Genomic DNA, 20,749 nt, shown 5'->3' with positions numbered 1-20,749 from the left:
TACTATAAACCCTCAATAAGACAAAAACGTTTGGGTAACCGCCCAGCAAAATTTTAGATATATTGTTACGAGTGATGAGGAAAGCCTCATAACAAAATATTATTGCAGCTCAATAGGAGTAGCATTTACTGCATCGATTGCAAATAAAGAAGATGCACTGGCAAGGACAGTTTCATGAGCGTGGAAGTCAAAATTAGCGGAATGAATTAAAAGCCTATAATATAATGAAAAATCATAGCGTGTTAACCATCAATTGGCCAAACTTGCTGATTAAGTATCTCTTTTAAAGTACTACAATAAGTACAGGTTATCTAGAACAGTGGGGTATGGGGCATCATTTTTAAACTTGAGTAAAATATTGCACTGCCTATCACCCAATTTACCCCAAATCTTGCACCCAATATTCTGTAGAAAAAATTTGAATAGATGCAGTGGATCGCTATAAATACTGCGTTTATTAACTACACTCAATCAAATTATATTTGTATGGTGGCGTTTCTTTTATGTCTTTGCCTTGTGACATGATTTTCAATCATAATTGCAAAGCCCGATTACGTTTGAGTGGCAGTGTTTTTTATCATCAATACTGTATGTATGGCTCATTTTGACTGGCAAGTGATCATATTATAAAAAAGTATTTCAAATTTGCTCAGGGGAAATGCAATGCCGACTGAGCAAATAATGAAATGTTGTGGCAGTTGAGCGACTCGTAATCGTTATGAGACTGAGAAAAGGGTAGGCCTATTGTTCCCCTTTTAATTTCATTTTACATAATTAAGTTGTGAGTGAGGCAACGTTTCAGTAAATATTGACTGTCAGTTAATTGGCCATCCTGAAAAATAGTGCTTGTCATTCAGTTTGTGGTAACAAATAAACCCAGAAACCTTTTTAATGTATGAGACAATGTTACTTTGGACATCTTGACAAATGGAAATTGAAGTACCCTTTTCAAGGCACACTGTTATTTCGTTTACCAGCACATCCTCACTTTGCTGCCCCCTTTAAGCTCTCTTTGTGTGTGCTGTTTGGCGCATTTGAAAATGTACACATGTGGCCCACTCACCTTTCAGTTACCACCACAATCCACTTCCTTTGTACGCTGCCAATTCTATTTACACATAACACTTTTTTCCATATGTACTCCTAACTCTATGCTACCGACCAAGGTAAAGATCTGCGGTCTTGAGTTTTAGAAAAGCTTCGCTGACTTAAGTGCGAGGTTTCCGTCAAATAGAAACCGTACAGACCTATAAAAGAAGCAAATGCATCATCTTAGTGGATGAAATGGCAATGTCTCTCAAAATGTTGTTTAGTGTAAAGCTGACTGTTAAACAGCAGGAACTAGAAGCTGCACTTCTTGCACGATACATAATGGAGGGGTTTACACTCAGGCACTCTTATTTTTTTCCCTTCATTTTAAATAAATCAGCATGCACGATCTAAAAATGTAAGTACATGTCAGCTTGGTTTTGTAAAATAAAGTCCAATCTGCGGTGAAAGCACATGTTATGTTGGAATACGATAGGACCCGTCCTTAGAGAGGGTTGAATGTGCAATTGACTTTCACAAGTAGTTTGCGAACAATTATAGAGGGTATCATTTTCGCTAGTCGTGTGTAACACATCTTGTTGTGTTGATGATGTATTGCTGCATTAACTGTACATTCACGCTGCCAATGTGACTCATACACTTAAAAGTAAAATATTACATCAATAAGACACTATGTCAGATTTACTGGGATCTCAAAAAGCAAATGCTAAATTGTCCTAACAGATTGTACACACTGTTGGCAGCAGGTGTGTAACAGTTGGACACCGCTATATTTATAAGAGTTTGGGGCTTTAGGTAGTGCTGATGCTTTTCATCATGTGGGAGAGCATTGAAATTTAAAAAATGAAGTTACGGAATATAACGTGCTTCTGGAAGAATAACATACTTGAGTTAAAGAAAATAAATTGAGCACCTGGGGAAGGGAACAACCACATAAAATTCAGGTTTTATTGGTTTTACTCATCTCCAGTGCATCATACGTCGAAGTCTATTTTTTCGTTTTTGGTATTTCAGATTCTATCTCCGTGCCATTTTGCCTTCGCTACACTGCTAAACACTTTGCTTTCTGGTTTGTACCCGCCTTTGAAACCCATGCAAAATAAGACATTTAAGATCCTTCAATAAATTATAGTACTAATTTAAATTATTTTGCACCTATACTCTTTTGAGACCAGGTTTCGTAATTATAGATCAATTGCAACTTGGAAGATGCTAGTTTAAATGAACTCGGCTAAGGTCTTCTGTGGATGTTCTCCAAGCTCCTGAGGCATTGGCAATGATTGTTAGGGTATTTGGTGATAGAGGGTCCCAGTGCAGACAACTGAGGAGACAGGAATGGAATTTGCGAGTTCTTTAAGTAAAGAGGGTGGTGATTCCGTTCTGGAGATGCAGAGGTTCTTAGGAGTTGATGGGCGAATCCAGGCAAAGGTATCAGACAGTAAGATCAGGTCTTAAGAAGCAAGCAAAAGATCATTAGCCAAAGAAATCACATAATTCAAAGAAACACACGAAACAACTGACGAGGTACAAATACTAGTTGATCGTGGTGCGTTCACTGCGCTCTTAAAGAAGGCTGATGAAGATTGATTTTAGCTGTGGCTGCTCCACCCGTCTGACCTGCTATAAAATTAAACCATTCCACCTGCTTCAAGATCAGGTCTCAGGGGTAAGGGGCCTAGATACCCTAACAACGATGGGACACAGAATCCTCATGCAAATATGATTTAACTTTAATTAATGGAACAAGGTCAAAGTAAGGAATACAATAGTTCTTCTAGTTCAAATCCAGGGTAACATGGATGTGTCCTACACCTAATAGCAAATGCACCCAGACTCAATACTTTGCTACTTGCAAAGGCACAATTTTCATCTCTCATGTGATGTCACTTTTCTTTATAGTAACTAGGCTTATGTAAGAGGTTTTAATTTGGGATCGTAGACTCATCCTATAAGGACAAAAGGAGCGAGTTTCAACCACAATGTGAGTTAAGCCTTATGAAAACGGTTAAGGGAATGATACGCACTTGCTTCCTTACAAGCAAAAATATTTTTGAGCATTTGTGTTACCGTGACCCTACAGCCCACCCGAATAGTACCCCTTCACTGTTGCTTAGTTGGTTCTATTCCTTGAGGTACCAATTAAAGCACTTATCCTGAAACCCAGGCACCTTGGCGAGAGTAGGCCTAATGTAATGACAGAGGTGTTGGAACACTCACCATACCCACTTGTTCACTAAGCTGTCCTCCTAATGTTCTTTCCATAAAATTCCTTTCTCTCTCATTCTCCTTACTTTAAATTTGTTTTTTCTTCCTAATCATCCTCTACTTCTTTGTTCCCTCCATTCCCATTCTTTTCTTAACATGTTTCAACACTTTCATGGACAAATTTGGACTTTTTGTATCCTTTTCAGGTTCATTCATTTAATGAACGAACGTTCAATTGCCCCTCACAATCGAAATGAATTGTACGTCTATCACCATCAATAGCATTTCAATGAGTTAAATACACAGAAAAAGGTAAAGTGGTCATTGTAAAAGACCTAATTCAAGATTTATTTTTGTTACTCTCTTAAACAGTGTTTTGATTTCATTAATAAGATTTCTGTAATTGTATATATGTATATGTCCATATTCTGTGCGTGTCTTTTATTGTGAAGGTCACAAACTTAAAAGCAATAGCTGACGCGTGAACTGCGGAGGAGTTTGTTAATCTTATATACATCTTAGCACCGGCAAAAGCGACACAATTTATCATGGTTGGTTGTTTTTGGAAACGGACGAAATATAATTAAATGAACTGAAAACCATCAGTCAAGATTTGACCATCTTTCGGTTGATACGCTACAGTCATTTCGGCCAAACAAGTGTATATTTCTGTTTTAATTAATTTACATTTTATAAAGTGTTTGTTAACTTATTAATTTATAAATTTAGTTAAATTAAAAAAATACAACGTTTAATAATTTGAAAAATAATAACAAAACGATGATTAAATGGTCATTATATCTGTTTTTAATGGCAAAAACTGGGCTTTAGCCCTATAAAGGGTTGGGAAAAAAACAGTCCACCGTAGGGTTGAGATGCCTCTAATGACACCACACATGTTGAGCAAGACCAACTGTACATTTTACTCATCTCATCTCATTTCATTTTCTGAACCGCTTTATCCTCATTAGGGTCACGGGGGGTGCTGGAGCCTATCCCAGCTGACTCCGGGCCAGAGGGGGGTTACACCCTGAATCAGTGGCCAGCCAATCGCAGGGCACAAGGAGAGAGACAACCATGCACACTCACACCCATACCTAGGGACAATTTAGTGTGTCCAATCAGCCTACCATGCATGTTTTTGGAATGTGGGAGGAAACCGGAGTACCCGGAGGAAACCCACGCAGTCTCGTGGAGAACATACAAACTCCACACAGGTGGACGTGACCTGGATTTGAATCCAGGACCCCAGAGCTGTGAGACCGACGCTCTAAACACTGGCGCCACCGGGCCTACATTTTACTAAGGAAATATAATTTGTTTCTTGGCCAAGGCTGCAACATTGTCAGAGGCACTCAATGAATGCAGTTTTCCTTCTATTCCTCATCTTCACAATAGGTATTCTGAAGTTCTAATCTCTCTTGGTGGGTGCAGATAAAGAGAGTTGGAAAGGAAATATTAAGAGCTAAGGATGCACAATAGAATTAAACAGTGACCTTTTGCTGTGCTTAAGAAAGAACGGGAGAGGCACTGATGAAAAATAGTTGCTGTGTTACAACAAGGCAAAGTTATACTGCTTAAAGGTTACTCGCCCACTCTAATGGCAACAGTAAAAAGTACCAGATAAAAACGAGAAGTGAATTATGAACCATTAAAGTTTGACTTCATAACGTATTCACACACCTTCTTGAAATTGCTGACTCAAGTGTCCTAATGAATAAGGCTTTCTGTTTAGGTGCAATTTTAGTAGTATGGTCAAGCACAATCTGTGCTCTTTTGGATCAAGTTTTCCATCGCAGATGATATTAAGAGGATGTCCACAAAATTCTCTTTTGTGTCACAATATCATGATATGAACACTTATTCAAATAGGGTATTAAATAAAGTATTCCGTACTGAAACAGTACAATTTAGCTCTGTCAACTTCTGTCTTCAAAATGTTGTTGACAATTATTGATTCCATTTTGTAATGAGGCTGTAAAATAACAACATTTTGAAAAAGTAATGCACTTTGAATGCTTTCTGGGTGCACCATAGATAGCGTCATGACAACTACCACCATTGAAATACTGAAACAAAATCCCAAGACTCCTGCTAGGAAATTAAAGGTTGGCTCAAATGGACAAAGCATATTGCCAAATTGGTGAAAAAAATTGCTTAAGGTCAACAAGCTCAGTGTTTTGGACAGGCCATCATAAAGTGCTGAAATCCATCCTTTTTAAAATTCACAAGAAGACCTGAAAAGTTATGGGCAATCAAGGTGGGCTTCAAAATCTGTACTTATGTAATAAATGAAATTGAAGTTTGTATTTTTTTTTTAAGTAATTCTGTGTATATACTGGCATTTAGCAAAACCATTTTGGTAATCAGAATTGAACTAAAAAGAGAAAATTTAGTCTGTATTCATGTCAGACACTTCGCTAGAAAAAAACTTTCATATGCATATACATAATCTATTTTCCACTATACTGTGTACACAATCAATAATGTATACTGTAGTTATTACGTCCAAAGTGATAATTACTTGTGTTAATCAAATGATGTACATTGTATGTTACTTGGATGTTATTTGATTGAACCACAGAACATTTCAAGGTATGTTAGCTAAAGCCTTTCTGAGGTTTTGGAATAAAAGGAAGGTGAAATTGAAAAATTATTTTGATAGTTGATGTCCTTCAAAATGAATACCAGAGATGCATTGGGTTGGCACTATAATGGAGTAGTGGCTAGCACATCTAACTCACAATATGATAGAAGATTGGTACATTCTTTGTACTGCAGAATATGTAAGACATTCCAATGCTAGTGAGGATTAAAGATATTTTTTTCTACTGTCATTTTTCCATTCATATTACATATCCATATTATTATCTTTATTTGTTTTCATTGGATGGATAAAGTGAGGAAAATATGAATGAGATGACATAGTATGCTACTGTCAGTTATTCACCCTTTGCCAGGCATAGTTATTTACACAATGATACTTAAAAGTTTGTCCATACTGCTTCAGGGCAAGATAGATGTTAAGACACTTTCTCATAAAACTGTTCTGTCTACCAACTCCGATTACAAAGTATAGAACCATATTAGAGAAGGTCGCACAGGTGGACTGACCTAGATTTGAACCCAGGACCCCAGAACTGTCAGGCCAACGCACTAACCACTCAGCGAGTCTGTTATTATTTTAAATGCCTGTCAAGGTGTTCATTGTTTTGGATTTTATCAAATAAAATAATCTCAGGGCGGCCCGGCGGCTGAGTGGTTAGCTTGTCAGCATCACAGTTGGAGTCCTGGGTTCAAGTCCAGGTCGGTCCACTTGTGTGGAGTTTGCATGTTCTCCCCAGGCCTGTGTGGGTTTTCTCCGGGAACTCCGGTTCCCTCCCACATTCCAAAGACATACATGGTAGGCTTATTGGACACTCTAAATTGCCCCTAGGTATGAGTGCGAATGGTTGTCGAGTCCATCTGTGTGGAGTTTGCATGTTCTCAGGTATACTCTGTTTTCCTCCCACATTCCAAAAACATGCTGATTGGACACTTTAAATTGCCCCTAGGTATGAGGTTGTTTGTCTCCTTGTGCCCTGCGATCGGCTGGCCACCGATACACGGTGTCCCCGCCTTTGGCCCGAAGTCAGCCTGGATAAGCTCTAGAACCCCCCATAACCCTAATGAAGGTAAAGCGGTTCAGAAAAAAACCCTCAAATATGCGACTGAATAGAACAATGAAATATGTCAATACACATATCCTGTTCAGGGTTGTACGCATGCCTTCCATCACTGTACGACATTATGTAAATGACAGCTTTCCAGATACAATTTTGGAGCCTAGTGTCTGAAACAGTCCTGTTTATTCAAGCATTCTATCACTTTTCTGGTCACAGTATTGATTCTTTCGAGGAAAGTAACTGAAAGAACAAGACTCAGAAGAGAGATTTGAATGTTTTCGAATGACAGGGGTACTAGCAGCAGTAGAGCAGAACTCTCTTGAGATTTTAGTCTTGTTGGAAGCAGATGCTTGTCTGTTAAGTGTCCTCACAGTAATTCTACTGTTTGTGCACCACCTGTGACTTCAAGGTAACCCCCCCACTCACACACACATAATCCCACAAACACACCCCCATGCACAGACGTTCACTGATGGAAAAACATACCGAATGGGCCAATGACAAAAAACACCATTATAGTCAACATCTCCATCTGCTTCTTCTTGCAAGGAATCAAAAATCATCCCTGAACCAGTGGCAGACCGCCAGAATTTGTGTGCCTGTATAAATACGCGCATTAAAATGAGAGATGAATCCAACGTAAAACGTGAAACTTTCCTTACGATTGCTCTTTATTACGGGTGCAAAAAATAACTTTTCCTCTCCACTTCTGAAATCAACAGACATGACGGCAATCAACTGATTACACTTTTAAGACACCAATTCGGTGAAAATGTATCCTCTTCATGATTTGGAATGAAAACCTCCACCCACTGCGGCCCTTGAGGACCGGTTTGGACATGGTTTAAAAGTACAGATAAATGAAGAACAGACAGAAGAAGATGAAAGGGAATTCAGATAAGAATCAAAACAATTTATTAAATTAGGTTTGCCTCAGTTCGTCTATCCACACATCCACTCCTGCTTATCCGCGGGTGGGTTGTTAGCTGTCTCCAGGGAAACCCAGACTTCCCTCTCCCCAGCTATTTTCTCCAGCTTTCCCAGGCGTTTCCAGGCTGGGAGACATAGCTGTCAAAGCTGGGTTGCCTCGACAATGATCTTCATACAGAGGAAGCAGCAAAACACGTGGTAGTTTTAAGCTCCCGGCCGAAGGAGGTTATCTGTATAGGGAGGCCTCTCGAAAATGGCCGCTGCTCGGCCCTCTTCCTTTGTTCTTGGCTAGCCCCCTTGGCTAGCCCCCACCCTTCCTAAGAAGGGGTCAGCGCTCGGACAGAGCCAAGCGTCCACCTCGAGGTTCCCCAACCAGATACGCCGTCCAATCGGTCGGTTATAGTATTTAATAGAAGTTTAGGCGGAGGCGGGACCAGAAAAAGGGGTGTGTATATACAAAGTGATGACAGGCCTTGACCTGTAGGTGTCAGTAAAAATTCTATTCTAGTAACTAAATTCATAAGAGTGCAAGATTAAATATAAGAATACAATTCATATTTCACATTTCCCCCCTGTTGTGACTTGAAAGAATTTTCATTAAACATATCAATTTGTATCCCTCCCCTCCAGGTTCTAGAATACAAATATCATTGACAGTTACTCAACAGGGTATGGAAAATAACAAAATCACATGTCAAAGCAGAGGCGAGAAATGATGTAATCAGTGGTAAAAATTCCTCTACGTCCCTCTTAATGAGCGAACCCAATATTTAAATCAAGACAAACACATTTGCATAGAGAACTCGTCACACTTCGAAAGAATGTGATAATCTCCAGTATGGTCTGTCATGCGGTGATACTGTGTCACTATAACCTACTAGCGTGTGCTGGATTGTGTTTTGAATCATAACTTTCATACAGGGGATTACACACATAGAAAAAATACAGAACAGCAGCAAAAACCGCAAGGTTGCAATTTTAAACAGAATTGAGAATCATGACCCGGTTATTAACCACGACCACAATGATACACCTACGGCTGAATGATCCTGGGCCATGGTGTTGACTAGGGCCTTTATTTCAGCTACGGCACGAGTAATGTACTGGTTTCATCTGGGATGAAGGTGCAGCAGTGTTCTCCCATCATGGCACACACATCTCCATCTTTGGCTGTTATCAGATCCAGGACTATTGGTCCTGCAACTTCCCTAAAGGCTTTTAAATCATCTGCTATACCCTGTAGGGCCTTGACAGTTTGGTTAATGAACAGTCATGTAACAGCTCAATGTCTTTACACATGATTTTCTGGGGGGGGGGGTGGACCACAACCTTTGGTCAACAGGAACATCATCGCCCCAGATTGAATCACGTGGTTTGAATTGCACTGATTTTGCACTGATTTTGATATCTTACTGTTATGTTCACTCCCCTTAAAAGGAATGCATCTTAGACCATCTGCACGACTGCAGATTTAAATGTGACGCCTCGACCCAGTGAATTCAGGATGTCAGGATCTGTGGAAATGGGTATACGGCTACACACACATAACAACTTTCATTCGCAACAATCAGTTTTTTCTGGAACACCATGAAATTATACCACACGTCTTCTTCATAGTAGTTCTCCAGATTGTTCTTTCATCTTGCTGTTGAGGGATCGAAGACCCTCCAGGGCCTTGGTTAAACTCCCGTCAGCTGCTGTGTTGTTCGGGATGAACGTGCAGCATTGGTCGCCAAAGATGGAGCACACGCCACCTTTCTCTGCCAGGAGCATGTCAACAGCTCCGTCCTGTTCTGGAGTCGTGCAATTTGGTCAGCGAGTTTATACTCATCTGATACGCTGCGGGGAACCCCGATGTTGATGTAGGTTGGGTCCCCATCCAAGCGCGGACCGCTTGGCTCTGCCTTTCCAGTGATGAGGCAGGACGTTTCCTGCACTTGTTTTCCAACTCGAGTCTCTGTGGGCGGGGCGTTCAGATACGCCCAGGTTGTCACTGACAATGCAGTCACTGTGATGTGGGTGGCAACAGCTTTCACTGTGGCTTCTGTATAGAGGTGCAAAGTCTATGGGAGGTCAGGGTTAAGTGAGGGGTGCTCGTGGCTGGTGAGTAGACGTCAGATGAGTTTCTTCACGGACAAGGGTTTTGACACCGTCCGACTTAGTCCACTCAGAGTCACCTGTCTCGAACGACCTTGAATCGACCTTGGTGAATCGACTTTGACTTTTCAGTGATCTTTGCTGCTGTGGAGGTTGGTGAGTTGGGCCACGAATGGGTCTTCCCATCGTGGAGAGAACCAGGACTTCCTTTTATGACTCGGATCAGGATCCAGTCACCTGGCTACACCACCTCCTGCAAGATAGACAAAAAGATCACGGCAGCTTACATGTTCTTTGGATAAGTTTCTCTCCTTCCTTAGTCTCTCGTCATGGTTACTCTTCCCATAGAGGAAGTTGAAATGGTCTTCCATGAACTATCTCAAAAAGGTGTTAATCCCAAGCTAGTTGGTACTATCTTCATATACGTTTTGGCCAGTGTTAGGCGTTCTGGCCATGGCTTATTTATCTCCTTGGTTTTATCGTACCATTTGTTCACTCTACTTAGGTGTTTTGCCATGTTTTGCACTATGCTGTTTGCAAAATGAGCTCCATTGTCACTCCAGCTGATTCTGGAGATCCCATGTTCTTTACAGATCAATAAAATAACAAATTAAACAGTTCCTTCAAAAATTTTAAAAGTAGGTATTTCGATGTCCATCATATCTTTTCCTCCCTTTTGAGACATTTATGGCTCAATTTTGGAATAAATTTTTGGTAGGCACGGTAGGCCTTTAGCTTTGTACAGTTCGTCTGCTGACTGTTCTTGAGATCGGCTCAGTTTTGTTGTTGTGTATGCTGCTGTGTAGTGTTTGCGCTGCTGCTTTAGCTGCTGTGTTCTGTCGTTGTCCTCAACACGTGCTTAACATTTGCTTACGGCTATTTGGTTCGGCTTTATACCCCAATGAACAAAAATTGCAACAATCTTACTTATTCCATCACTATAGTTTGTGAAAATTTAAATGCCTTATCAGTCAAAATCAAATATGCTAGCTGGTATTCTATTATGATCACTGCTTCTTTGTTAAGATCAAGAACCATATTTGTTTTTCCCTTTCCTCTAATTACACAAATTAACTAATCATACTAAAAATAGGAAAAACACAAAAAGCAAACCAGGGTGCTTTCTCCCCAGGAAAACAGCTTTCCCGTTCTCTGTAACAGTTAAATTCACATCAATTAATATCCAGAAACAAAATGCACACATTTATAATTCTGAATATAATTGAACCCACTAAATTGTAATCACCCCTTGTTTGTCAAGGTTAATATTTTAGCATAATTGTATCCTTTAAAGCAATTAAAACTCATTACTTATAAAATGCATACTAAGCAAGTCCCAATTCATTTAACAATGTGTATCGCGTTGCATATTAAACTCAGTTGTTTGAAATTCAAAATATCCCAATCTAGTAGTCTTTTTATCAAATGTAACATTCAATTGTCTTTGGAGTTTGTCAATCATCTCCTATAAAACTTTCTTAATCAATATTTTTCAATAGTCAGGCATAAAATTAAAATCTAGTAACATTTCTATCCATTGTAGTTTCTCTTCTCTCTAATTGTTTACTTTAAAAATCTGTAAGAAGATCTAGTCTCAATTGTTTACTTTAACTATCTGTAAGAAGGTTTGGTCTCAATTGAAACGCTTTCACCTTTTTTTTTTTTTATGGAGACAATAAAACCAATATAAAAAATTCCTCATGGCTTACAGCATTGCTCCTCGAGCAATAATCTCTCCAATCAATATTTGAGTGCTTGCCATTTCGTCTGATTACGTCAAAAAGTTTATCTTACCTGTCTCCTATAAACGTTTCAACTGAGAGAACCTTCTTATAGTGCACAAAATGGATCCCGCTATTTTCATGTTTGCTGGTTGGTCAGGAACACGTGTGTTGAGCACCCAGGCTCCCGGGACCGCCGTTGGTCCAGTCTGTTTTCTGTTAGGAACCACAGTCTCCTCCTGCTAACCCAAATTCAGTGTGTTCCTTTAAAGTTTTTTTTCTTTTATGCAGATAGCCAGATTAGCCTCATCCTCTAGTTCCAATCGTATAGTGAATAATGGCGTTTGGTATGGTCTACTTAATAGGATGTCCATATTTTGTTGTCCGGTTGACCTCGTTATGTAGGCGCAATGACTTCATAACGAAATATGGAACCTTTTTTTTCAATTCAGTCAATTATTCTGTTAACACAATTTGGATGCCATTATCACAATAAATCAATAGTACTTTGGAATTTCGTATCAAGCACTGTCTGTGTTTTTCCCAGTGCTCCCAAATTTCGCATAGCAGATTTGTTTCTCCACTTCAAATTTCACATTTGGAGTACTGCTGCTTTTTCATTAAAAATTTCCTTGGACGAAATATTTTTCCATAATTTGGCGTTGCCATCCGTGAAACGGCTTATTGGCAAATTCTGAAATCGATTCCAATTTGCTAAATCATTTTCCACCTTGATACCTAACCGATTGATCATATCTCGGTGGTCGGCCAATCAAAAACACAAAAAGACAAACAAACAATCATTCACGCTCACTCATTTTCAGACATCCGTGGTCTGCAATTTTTTTATCACTGGTGAAGAGCGCCATCCCCAGTCCTGGGGCTTCTTGGCAGCTAACCACCTTTCGCTGTGTCATGGCAAGTCATTCTAAAAGGAAATAGGTCAATGTTGTTTGGTTGGCATCAATTGTTCGATTCTAATGCAATTAATATTCTAATGGTCATTAATATGAACCACGCTAAAACATATTCCACCTGTTGATGGGCAAAACAATGAATTGTCATCCGTGCACTGATCACAAGTCATGATGTTTATTGCATCTCAGCGAAATTATGCCTATCCTAAATTAATTATTTTATCTAAACTTGCCAGCTACAATTTACCTAATAATTTGGATCAATGCCATTTCTGCATTGTCTTCATGTTTGATATCATTAATAATTTGGATGATTCCTAATCCTTAAGTCTAAATCGCAAATCCCTCTCTTTTTGCTAAAATAGCTAAATTGCACTTGTTGAATTGCTGTTCTGCTCCAAGCACTATGCTTATTTAATATAAGAGCCATTTTTTGTAGCTCACTCTTACCACAATTAAAATTTAGAGAAACTAACCTTCTACTTAGCAATTTCTTAATCATTTCCTAATGATAAATTTCAGTGTTTATTAGAGGACCCATAATTTGTCACCAATATGTTATATTGTCAATTTTCTGTCTCTAACTGTCTTCTTTTCTTTCTATTACTCTCTCTGCTCATGTCTCCATCACTGCTCCTCCTTGCTCATCGTGTGGAATGTGAGATGTAACCTGAGATTTCTTGCATTCCAGTCCCCCAATCCCCCCCCTCGTGCTCCTGGCCCCTGCGAGTGGAACCTGGCACGAGGAGTGGGCTGAGCAAGGGGGGCACTGTTTCTGAACAGGCCTAATATATATATATCTTCCTGGGTTAGTGGAACGTGGGCTGGAGAAGAAAGGCAGTTTTAACTTCAGTTGGCTCGCCGCCATTTTTTCTCTTTGTCTGTGGGCTCGGCCATTTTTCCTCTCACATGTGGTCTGCTTTTCAACCCCCCCACCATCCTGTCCCAATTCACCCTCTTTTAAATACTTATTTTTATCCGTCTAAGTATTCTTTTTCGCCGATTAAACTCCTATTTTTCGCGGCAATCATACTTATATCGTTTATGAACGCGTCATAGCGTACTTATATATATATCTATTCATATGAAGGTTACTTGCATGCGTTTATAGTTTTATTCTATTTCTTTTTTTTTTCTTTATATCGAGCTCTTTCATTATCTTGGCACTGTATGACAATATATTTCTTCTATATTTTTAACACAACCCTCGAAGTCCCTTCGCGGGGAGGCGCTACCTCCCATTTGTCTGCTTTCCAGGCAGATAGGCCGACACACAGCCTTTTATCGTGCTGTATACTATTAAACATTATTCCGACACACAGAAAAATGTCTTTCCGACACACAGAAAGAAGAATCTCCGACACACAGAGAAGAGTATACGCATACGGGGACTTGGTGGGTTGGATTCTACAAATTAATTTTAAAAAGTGCCTTACTGTTTTTTGGTGCCTCCTCTGTACGAAAGGATAATTCGTAATCTGTTCCCGGGCCAGCAGGCCAGATCGCCCTCTCTCAAGGCTGGAGTAGCCGACGTCAAGCCATCCATCCTTCTGTCGATCTGCCGTGGCCGGAAAGCAGAGAAGAATCTCGGGTTTCAGGCACCAAAATGTCAAAGCTGGGTTGCCTCGACAATGATCTTCATACAGAGGAAGCAGCAAAACACGTGGTAGTTTTAAGCTCCCGGCCGAAGGAGGTTATCTGGATAGGGAGGCCTCTCGAAAATGGCCGCTGCTCGGCCCTCTTCCTTTGTTCTTGGCTAGCCCCCTTGGCTAGCCCCCACCCTTCCTAAGAAGGGGTCAGCGCTCGGACAGAGCCAAGCGTCCACCTCGAGGTTCCCCAACCAGATACGCCGTCCAATCGGTCGGTTATAGTATTTAATAGAAGTTTAGGCGGAGGCGGGACCAGAAAAAGGGGTGTGTATATACAAAGTGATGACAGGCCTTGACCTGTAGGTGTCAGTAAAAACTCTATTCTAGTAACTAAATTCATAAGAGTGCAAGATTAAATATAAGAATACAATTCATATTTCACAATAGCTTCCCTAGCGTGTCCTGGGTTGACCTTTGAGGTCTCTACTCTCTAGGGTGGTGTCCATGAGGCATCCTAATAAGTGAACTATCAGAAGAACTGGACAAAACTCAGCCATAGCAATGTTAAGTTCATATTTTTTAATATAGGCCTTATTCACAACAAAGGGTTTTACTTGACATCATTGTGCGCTATGCTTTCTGTCTGCGCTCGTAAAACTTATTTGCAGTTCATATATCCTAATTACAGCATCTGAACGCTCATGTTCTTTTAGTCAATGGTCGATGTAGGAAGTCAAGAAATCCCAACTGCATATGGTTTGAGCAGTTTATCTGATTAACATAACAAATATGTACCATCTAATGTACAAATTTGTTTGTTTCGAAATATCGGTATTTTTTAAACATCAAGATGTATGCTGTCATCTGCTGCTGGCCTGCTTGAATTTTTCTCATTTGATAGCAAACAGGTGTTTGGCAGTATCCTCTGCCTTGTGTCGGTATTTTTCATTTTTTTTAGAGTTATACCCTTCTCTTGTAGAACCTTTCTCATTGGCTCAGTTACCATTAGATCCCTGTTGACCTTTTTGTTACGGATCTTTTTTGTTACTTACTTTACGTTCCCGTGTTTGATCACTTTTTTTCTTCCTTAAAGGCTTCCTGATATTGCATTCAGTTTGATGAACTGAAACCTTTGTGTGTTACATAAATTATGAAAAAAAACACAGAAAGAGCAAAACCAAAACATTTCAGAGCTCTGTAATTTGAAACGATTATTGTCTTAAACGTGGCTTGTGAATTTCGTTCTGTCAGATGAGGATGCCTATTCTGTCAGAATATTGAGATCTGTGACATTTATATGTTCTCCCTGTGCTTTGCAACAGTTTTGTTCTCTGGTTTCTCTGGACTAATAGTCATATATGACTATTACGTGATTTGAAGATTATACAATAATGTGCATATATATATATAATTATTTATTAACTTATTTATTACCTATTTATTTATTTCTAAAATGTATTTTCCTATATCTGCATTCTCCCCCTCTTGCTACTGTGACAATGAAATTTCCCAAAATACAGGATGAATAAAGTTATCTAATCTAATCTAATCTAATGAATGCCTGTTTTCCCCCTATTTGCTCTTCAATCAGATAGGATTGGCTCCACTTCTCCCGTGACCCTAATGAAGACATTCATTCATCTTCATTCACTAATTCCATGCTGATCAAATTTTGCTATTTGCTATTAAGGCTATGTAAAGTAAACAGTAATGCAAAAAAATATACATTTTCTCAACATTGATAGTGAACTATAATCTCCTGTAGTTTGAACATCAGCGCATGACCAATTCCTTTTTTCTTCTTCTTTAGGTCATGGGATGAGTTTCATGACTGTGCTAACGTGGCAATGGCTGGTTGTCCAGAAGAAGCTGCGACCGTCTGGGAGTCTCTTCGTCAAGAATCAAAGAAGATGCAGTTTTCGGGAAACCTCTATGACATGTGCTCCAACCGCAACGGTCACACGTTAACCTCAGTGCCCCCGAGAGGCTCCCACATCAAAGGAGAGCTCAACCAAGAATCTCTAAGAGGGCGAGTCGGCCGTTTTGCAGCCTCTTACTACACTATCCTGCTTCTGTCTCCTCTGTGGCTCCTGTTGTGAACAGAACTGCCTCAACATCATGGAACTTGTGTAATTAGAAACTGTGAGATTTTCCCTCCAACTTTCCCCACCATCCGCTTTTTCTTAACACCACAAGAGAGGAATGCATGCTTTCTTTCTGAAAATCAACAATCCTCTTTCTTACAGATATGAAGTAATACTAGAATGAGTTGCACCTGTATGTACATTTGTTAAAAAAATAGCAGCCATACATAACCTGTCTATATACTTCTTTATCTTGTAATGTACAAAGTTTTAGCAAGATTTGGCAAAACAATGAAAAACAAAAACAGAGCAAGGGCAAATATCAATTGCTCTCCTCAGGTTCATCAAAATGCATTCATGTTACAGGCTTTGGAATGAACATTTTTCAAAATTAACACAGTTTTCATGTTTAGAGTGTACATCTTATGTTGGCCTCTGAGGTGCATGTTTAAAAGTCCTGTACAAAATGCATGATGATGTATAATATACTTAAGACCCCCCTTTCAATACTCAAGGGTGAGATGAATGCTCCTCTGCAGCCACAAATTGTCACGCTTCTGCAGAGACACCATGCTTTATAGGTCGGATCCATTTATGATACATCACGTGAGTGTCGTATTATTGATCGCATCAGATCCCAGTGGAGTTTGAAATATTCCCAAACATACAAAGTCAACTGATGTAATCTTGCGTCACCAAAAATGTTGGTTCAAATAGAGATCATTTGTAATTGATGTACTATGTATATTTTCTCATTTCTTAAAAAGAACATATGAGTGACTACCGTGACCGGACGTTTGGTCGCCGGACGTTTGGTCACCCGGACGTTTAGTCGCCGGACGTTTGGTCGCCCGGGTGAATATAATTTTGAGAGCTGGTTTCAACAGTAGATATTTAGATATTAAACTCTCTCTCTCATGAATATAATTTTGAGAGCTGGTTTCAACAGTAAACTCTCTGTCATGTTGTCAAACGTCCGGCGACCAAACTTCCGGCGACCAAACGTCCGGGCGACCAAACGTCTGGCGACCAAACGTCCGGCGACCAAATGTCCGGCGACCAAACGTCCGAGTACCAGTGACTACACCCCTCTCATTTATGCATTTTTTATTATATATTTTCTTGGGAAAAACTGAAGGAGTCTTTGGTACACATTAAAGTAGTCACTGTAGAATTTGAATAATGACAGAAATGTTTTGTATCATTAAAAAAAAACTCAAAACACAGCAATGAATGTGTGAAATGCTGCCAACAAAAGAGTACTACACACCAAGTGAAAATCCCCAAATCAGACTATACTTGGGACTAATTAGGCATTTCCCCTCCCTGTGTAATGTGGCTAGTTAATGTAACAGATGTATAAAATTTGACATTGCCACTCTGATTCTGGTCACTGGATTTCAACATGGCGAAGATCTCTCTGAGGATCAGAAAAAAATACCTAATTAATACTCTACATAAGGATAACCTAGGCCAGGGGTCGGGAACCTTTTTGACAGAGAGAGCCATAAAAAAATCATATTTTCTAATGTTATTTCTTGAGAGCCATTCTCGGAATTGAAAAGTAAAAATATATGAAAGTTTTATTTTTTATTTTTTTGTCATTTCATCACTTTTAACGTACAAAAAGTCTCTGAATTCTTTTGACAACATTGTTATGCTGTGGCTAATAAATCAGTATCAATGATGTCATGCATGCAGAAGAGTAATAAAAAACTAAATTATGATTAAAGTAGGGGTACAGGTAGTGTCGACACCGCAGTGACGCTCTTATTAGTGCATTCGGGACTCAGTTCTCTCACCAATGATTTCCATATTTTACTTCAGAGGTTAGTGGAGAGCCATATGCCCCCATGGAAAGAGCCACATATGGCTCCCGAGCCATAGGTTCCCTATCCCTGGCCTAGGCTATAAGAAGATTGCCAACACCCTAAAATTGAGCAGCAAGGTGGCTGTATATACTGCTCAGGGTCTAAATTTCTTCTGCAACGTGGGGAAGTTTTATTATGAGTATCCTTTGTCACAAATCTAATTTGATGACATGATTGTAAAAAAAAAACAGAATAGCTTTACAGTCCTGGAATGATTAATTTATCTTGCATTTTACTTTCATGAATTAGGTTGCAGAACATCCCCCCCGTTCCTTGTTTAAATATGCAACAGGGAGAATTAGGTAAACAACTATTGATTATTTGCTGGGATGACACAGCAATTTCCGTTACAATAGTTGCAATGTATTACAGTAAAAGTTTTAAAGCTCAAGACACTGTGAAGTGAGAGTATGCTTGAGCTGTTTTTTTAATTGGTTCTTGCCCAGGTCTGGAATTCTCCAGGGATTTGCCTTGGCATCTTGCATTGTAGCCTTACATTATGGGAACAATATGTGCTTCTGACAGCACTGCAGCCCGATCATAAGCCAAGTGTATTTCATGCCCCGGGAAGTGTAGTTTGAGCCTGCAGGCCTGCTGAAGTGTTTGTTATTCTAACTGGCTGCCGGGAACCGTTACTTCTGTCTGGCTGAGGATCAGAAATATTGTCACATTACAGTCAGATGGGAGAGAGAAGAAGAGTCCACTTGAAAAACAAACACTTTTGTTCCGACTTCAGATGCACTGATATGAATCTATAGTTGTCTGGAATTGAATTTTCAACAGACGGTCATGGGTTCCTTTTTTTTGCTGTTGCCTAAAATAAATCAAAGCTGCCCAACTGTGAACTTGTGAAGAGCAATCTGTCAAACGCTTGAAACTAACCCTTTAGGCAAAGGTATACACACTTGGAATGATGAAAAGTTATTACATTTATTGGACAAGGGATATCTATGGAAAGATATTCAGACTTCACCGCCCATTGATTTCACAGATTAGTTTAAAAAATGTACCCGCAGGTCTGTTTGCAATGTATGAAAAAAAAGCATATGTATGTGTCGCATATGGCCAAATTTGAACTTTAATGTGTCGCCATGGAGACACTCAGAAGCAGTCCTATGATTCATCACAAATAGTCCTGAAAACGCAGTCCTTGGCTGCCTGGAAATGCTTCGTGGCCCCCCCGTGACCCCGCAGAAAGAGCTGCATGCTATGCCGAGATGAGACGGTGATCTTCTTGACCATTAGCCAAATTTTTATTAGTCACTGTGTATTCTACTGAAAGCAAGTTATATTCTACTAAAATAATTCATTTCCACGTCAGATGAATTTTGGGGACTAAGCGTTTTTAGGTGTTTTACCTGTTATGTTAACTTGTTTCTTTGAATTGAAATGTATTGTACTGGTTTTAAAGTGTGCCCATCAATACATGTACCCCATGTATTTCTCTCAGGATTGAAGGAATTAGCTCTGCGTATTAAAATAATTACAAATATTGCACATTGAAACACGCACACAAAACATTATTGCATTCAAAATCAAACTTTTTTTTAAGAAAACAACTCTACTGTACACTTGTGCTTTGTTGTGTGTTGTGGTGTTAATTTGATGTCTGCTAGTGCGTGTCTATGTGCTATTTCCCTTCTCTTTCTTACTGTGATTCCAAAATCCCACATACTACATGCATAACATAGATAGTACATGCATTCATACATATGTTTTGCTACCTTTCTAGAAAAATAAACAAACAGATTGTGACTAAATGCTTGTATGTTGTTTCATGTGTACATTTTGGACACATTTTTTTCTTCGGTTTGATGTTTTTCAGATAAGCAGTATAGAAAATGAACAAATAATGAATATGCAAAAAACACAGAAATCAGGAAGGGGGCAAATACTTTTTCACGGCACTGTATATATACTACACACACACACACACACATACACACATACACACACACGCCCCCCCCCCCCACCACACACACACCACACACTTGCATTTATGCAGTCATATACATATACTGCATGAATTTGTAATTCTATATTTTAGCTGTAAATGCACTAAAAAACTAAATGTACCCAACAAAAGGAACAGGCAAGCCTGAAAGGTCAAAGTTGATGAACAATTCAGAAGAAATTTTTAGAAAACTAATGGTTGGTAGACATTCAATGGAAGGAAGACATCAAATAACAAGAAAACGAAAGTCGATTGAAGTACATAAAATCACAGTAGTACTTTTGAAAACAAAAATGACAGCAAATAGTACTGACAGATGCAGGGCAAGCAAGAAATACTATAAGTACAAGGAAAAACTAATCACAGTTTAGTTGAGCAATAAAAATTTCTGGAATTTTCCTTTTATTGCCACTGTTTCAAAAACAATCCACCACCCCCGTCTGATTGACAGGACGCTCCTACAACATTATCTAAGGACACTGTAAACAGAATACAAAATGAATTCAGATGACAAAAAAATTAAAAACAGAAACATAGGAGGCACAAGTCAATTGTAAGGACATTGCCGTGCCAATGAGGGTTAGTAACTATTACAGGGCAAACTATTTGAATTCTATTAATCATAGAAACTAAAATGATGCTCAGATAATAGTTACAGAAATTCTG

General features: G+C 39.3%; 1 protein-coding gene across 1 annotated transcript in view; it reads left to right on the top strand.

Moving 5' to 3' along the window:
- nrn1la (neuritin 1-like a) overlaps positions 1 to 17,044 on the top strand; it is a 64,541-nt gene extending 47,497 nt beyond the window's left edge. The window contains exon 3 of the mRNA XM_077597001.1: positions 15,985 to 17,044. Coding sequence (XP_077453127.1) covers positions 15,985 to 16,273 — 289 coding nt within the window. The 3' untranslated portion in view covers positions 16,274 to 17,044. The remainder of the gene's footprint in view (positions 1 to 15,984) is intronic.
- Positions 17,045 to 20,749: the final 3,705 nt, after the last annotated feature.

The sequence above is a fragment of the Stigmatopora argus genome, chromosome 3, assembly GCF_051989625.1.
Source record: "Stigmatopora argus isolate UIUO_Sarg chromosome 3, RoL_Sarg_1.0, whole genome shotgun sequence".
NCBI classification, from domain to species: domain Eukaryota; kingdom Metazoa; phylum Chordata; class Actinopteri; order Syngnathiformes; family Syngnathidae; genus Stigmatopora; species Stigmatopora argus.
The sequence above is the reverse complement of the archived record's forward strand: the minus strand, read 5'-3'. Positions and strand labels throughout refer to the sequence as shown.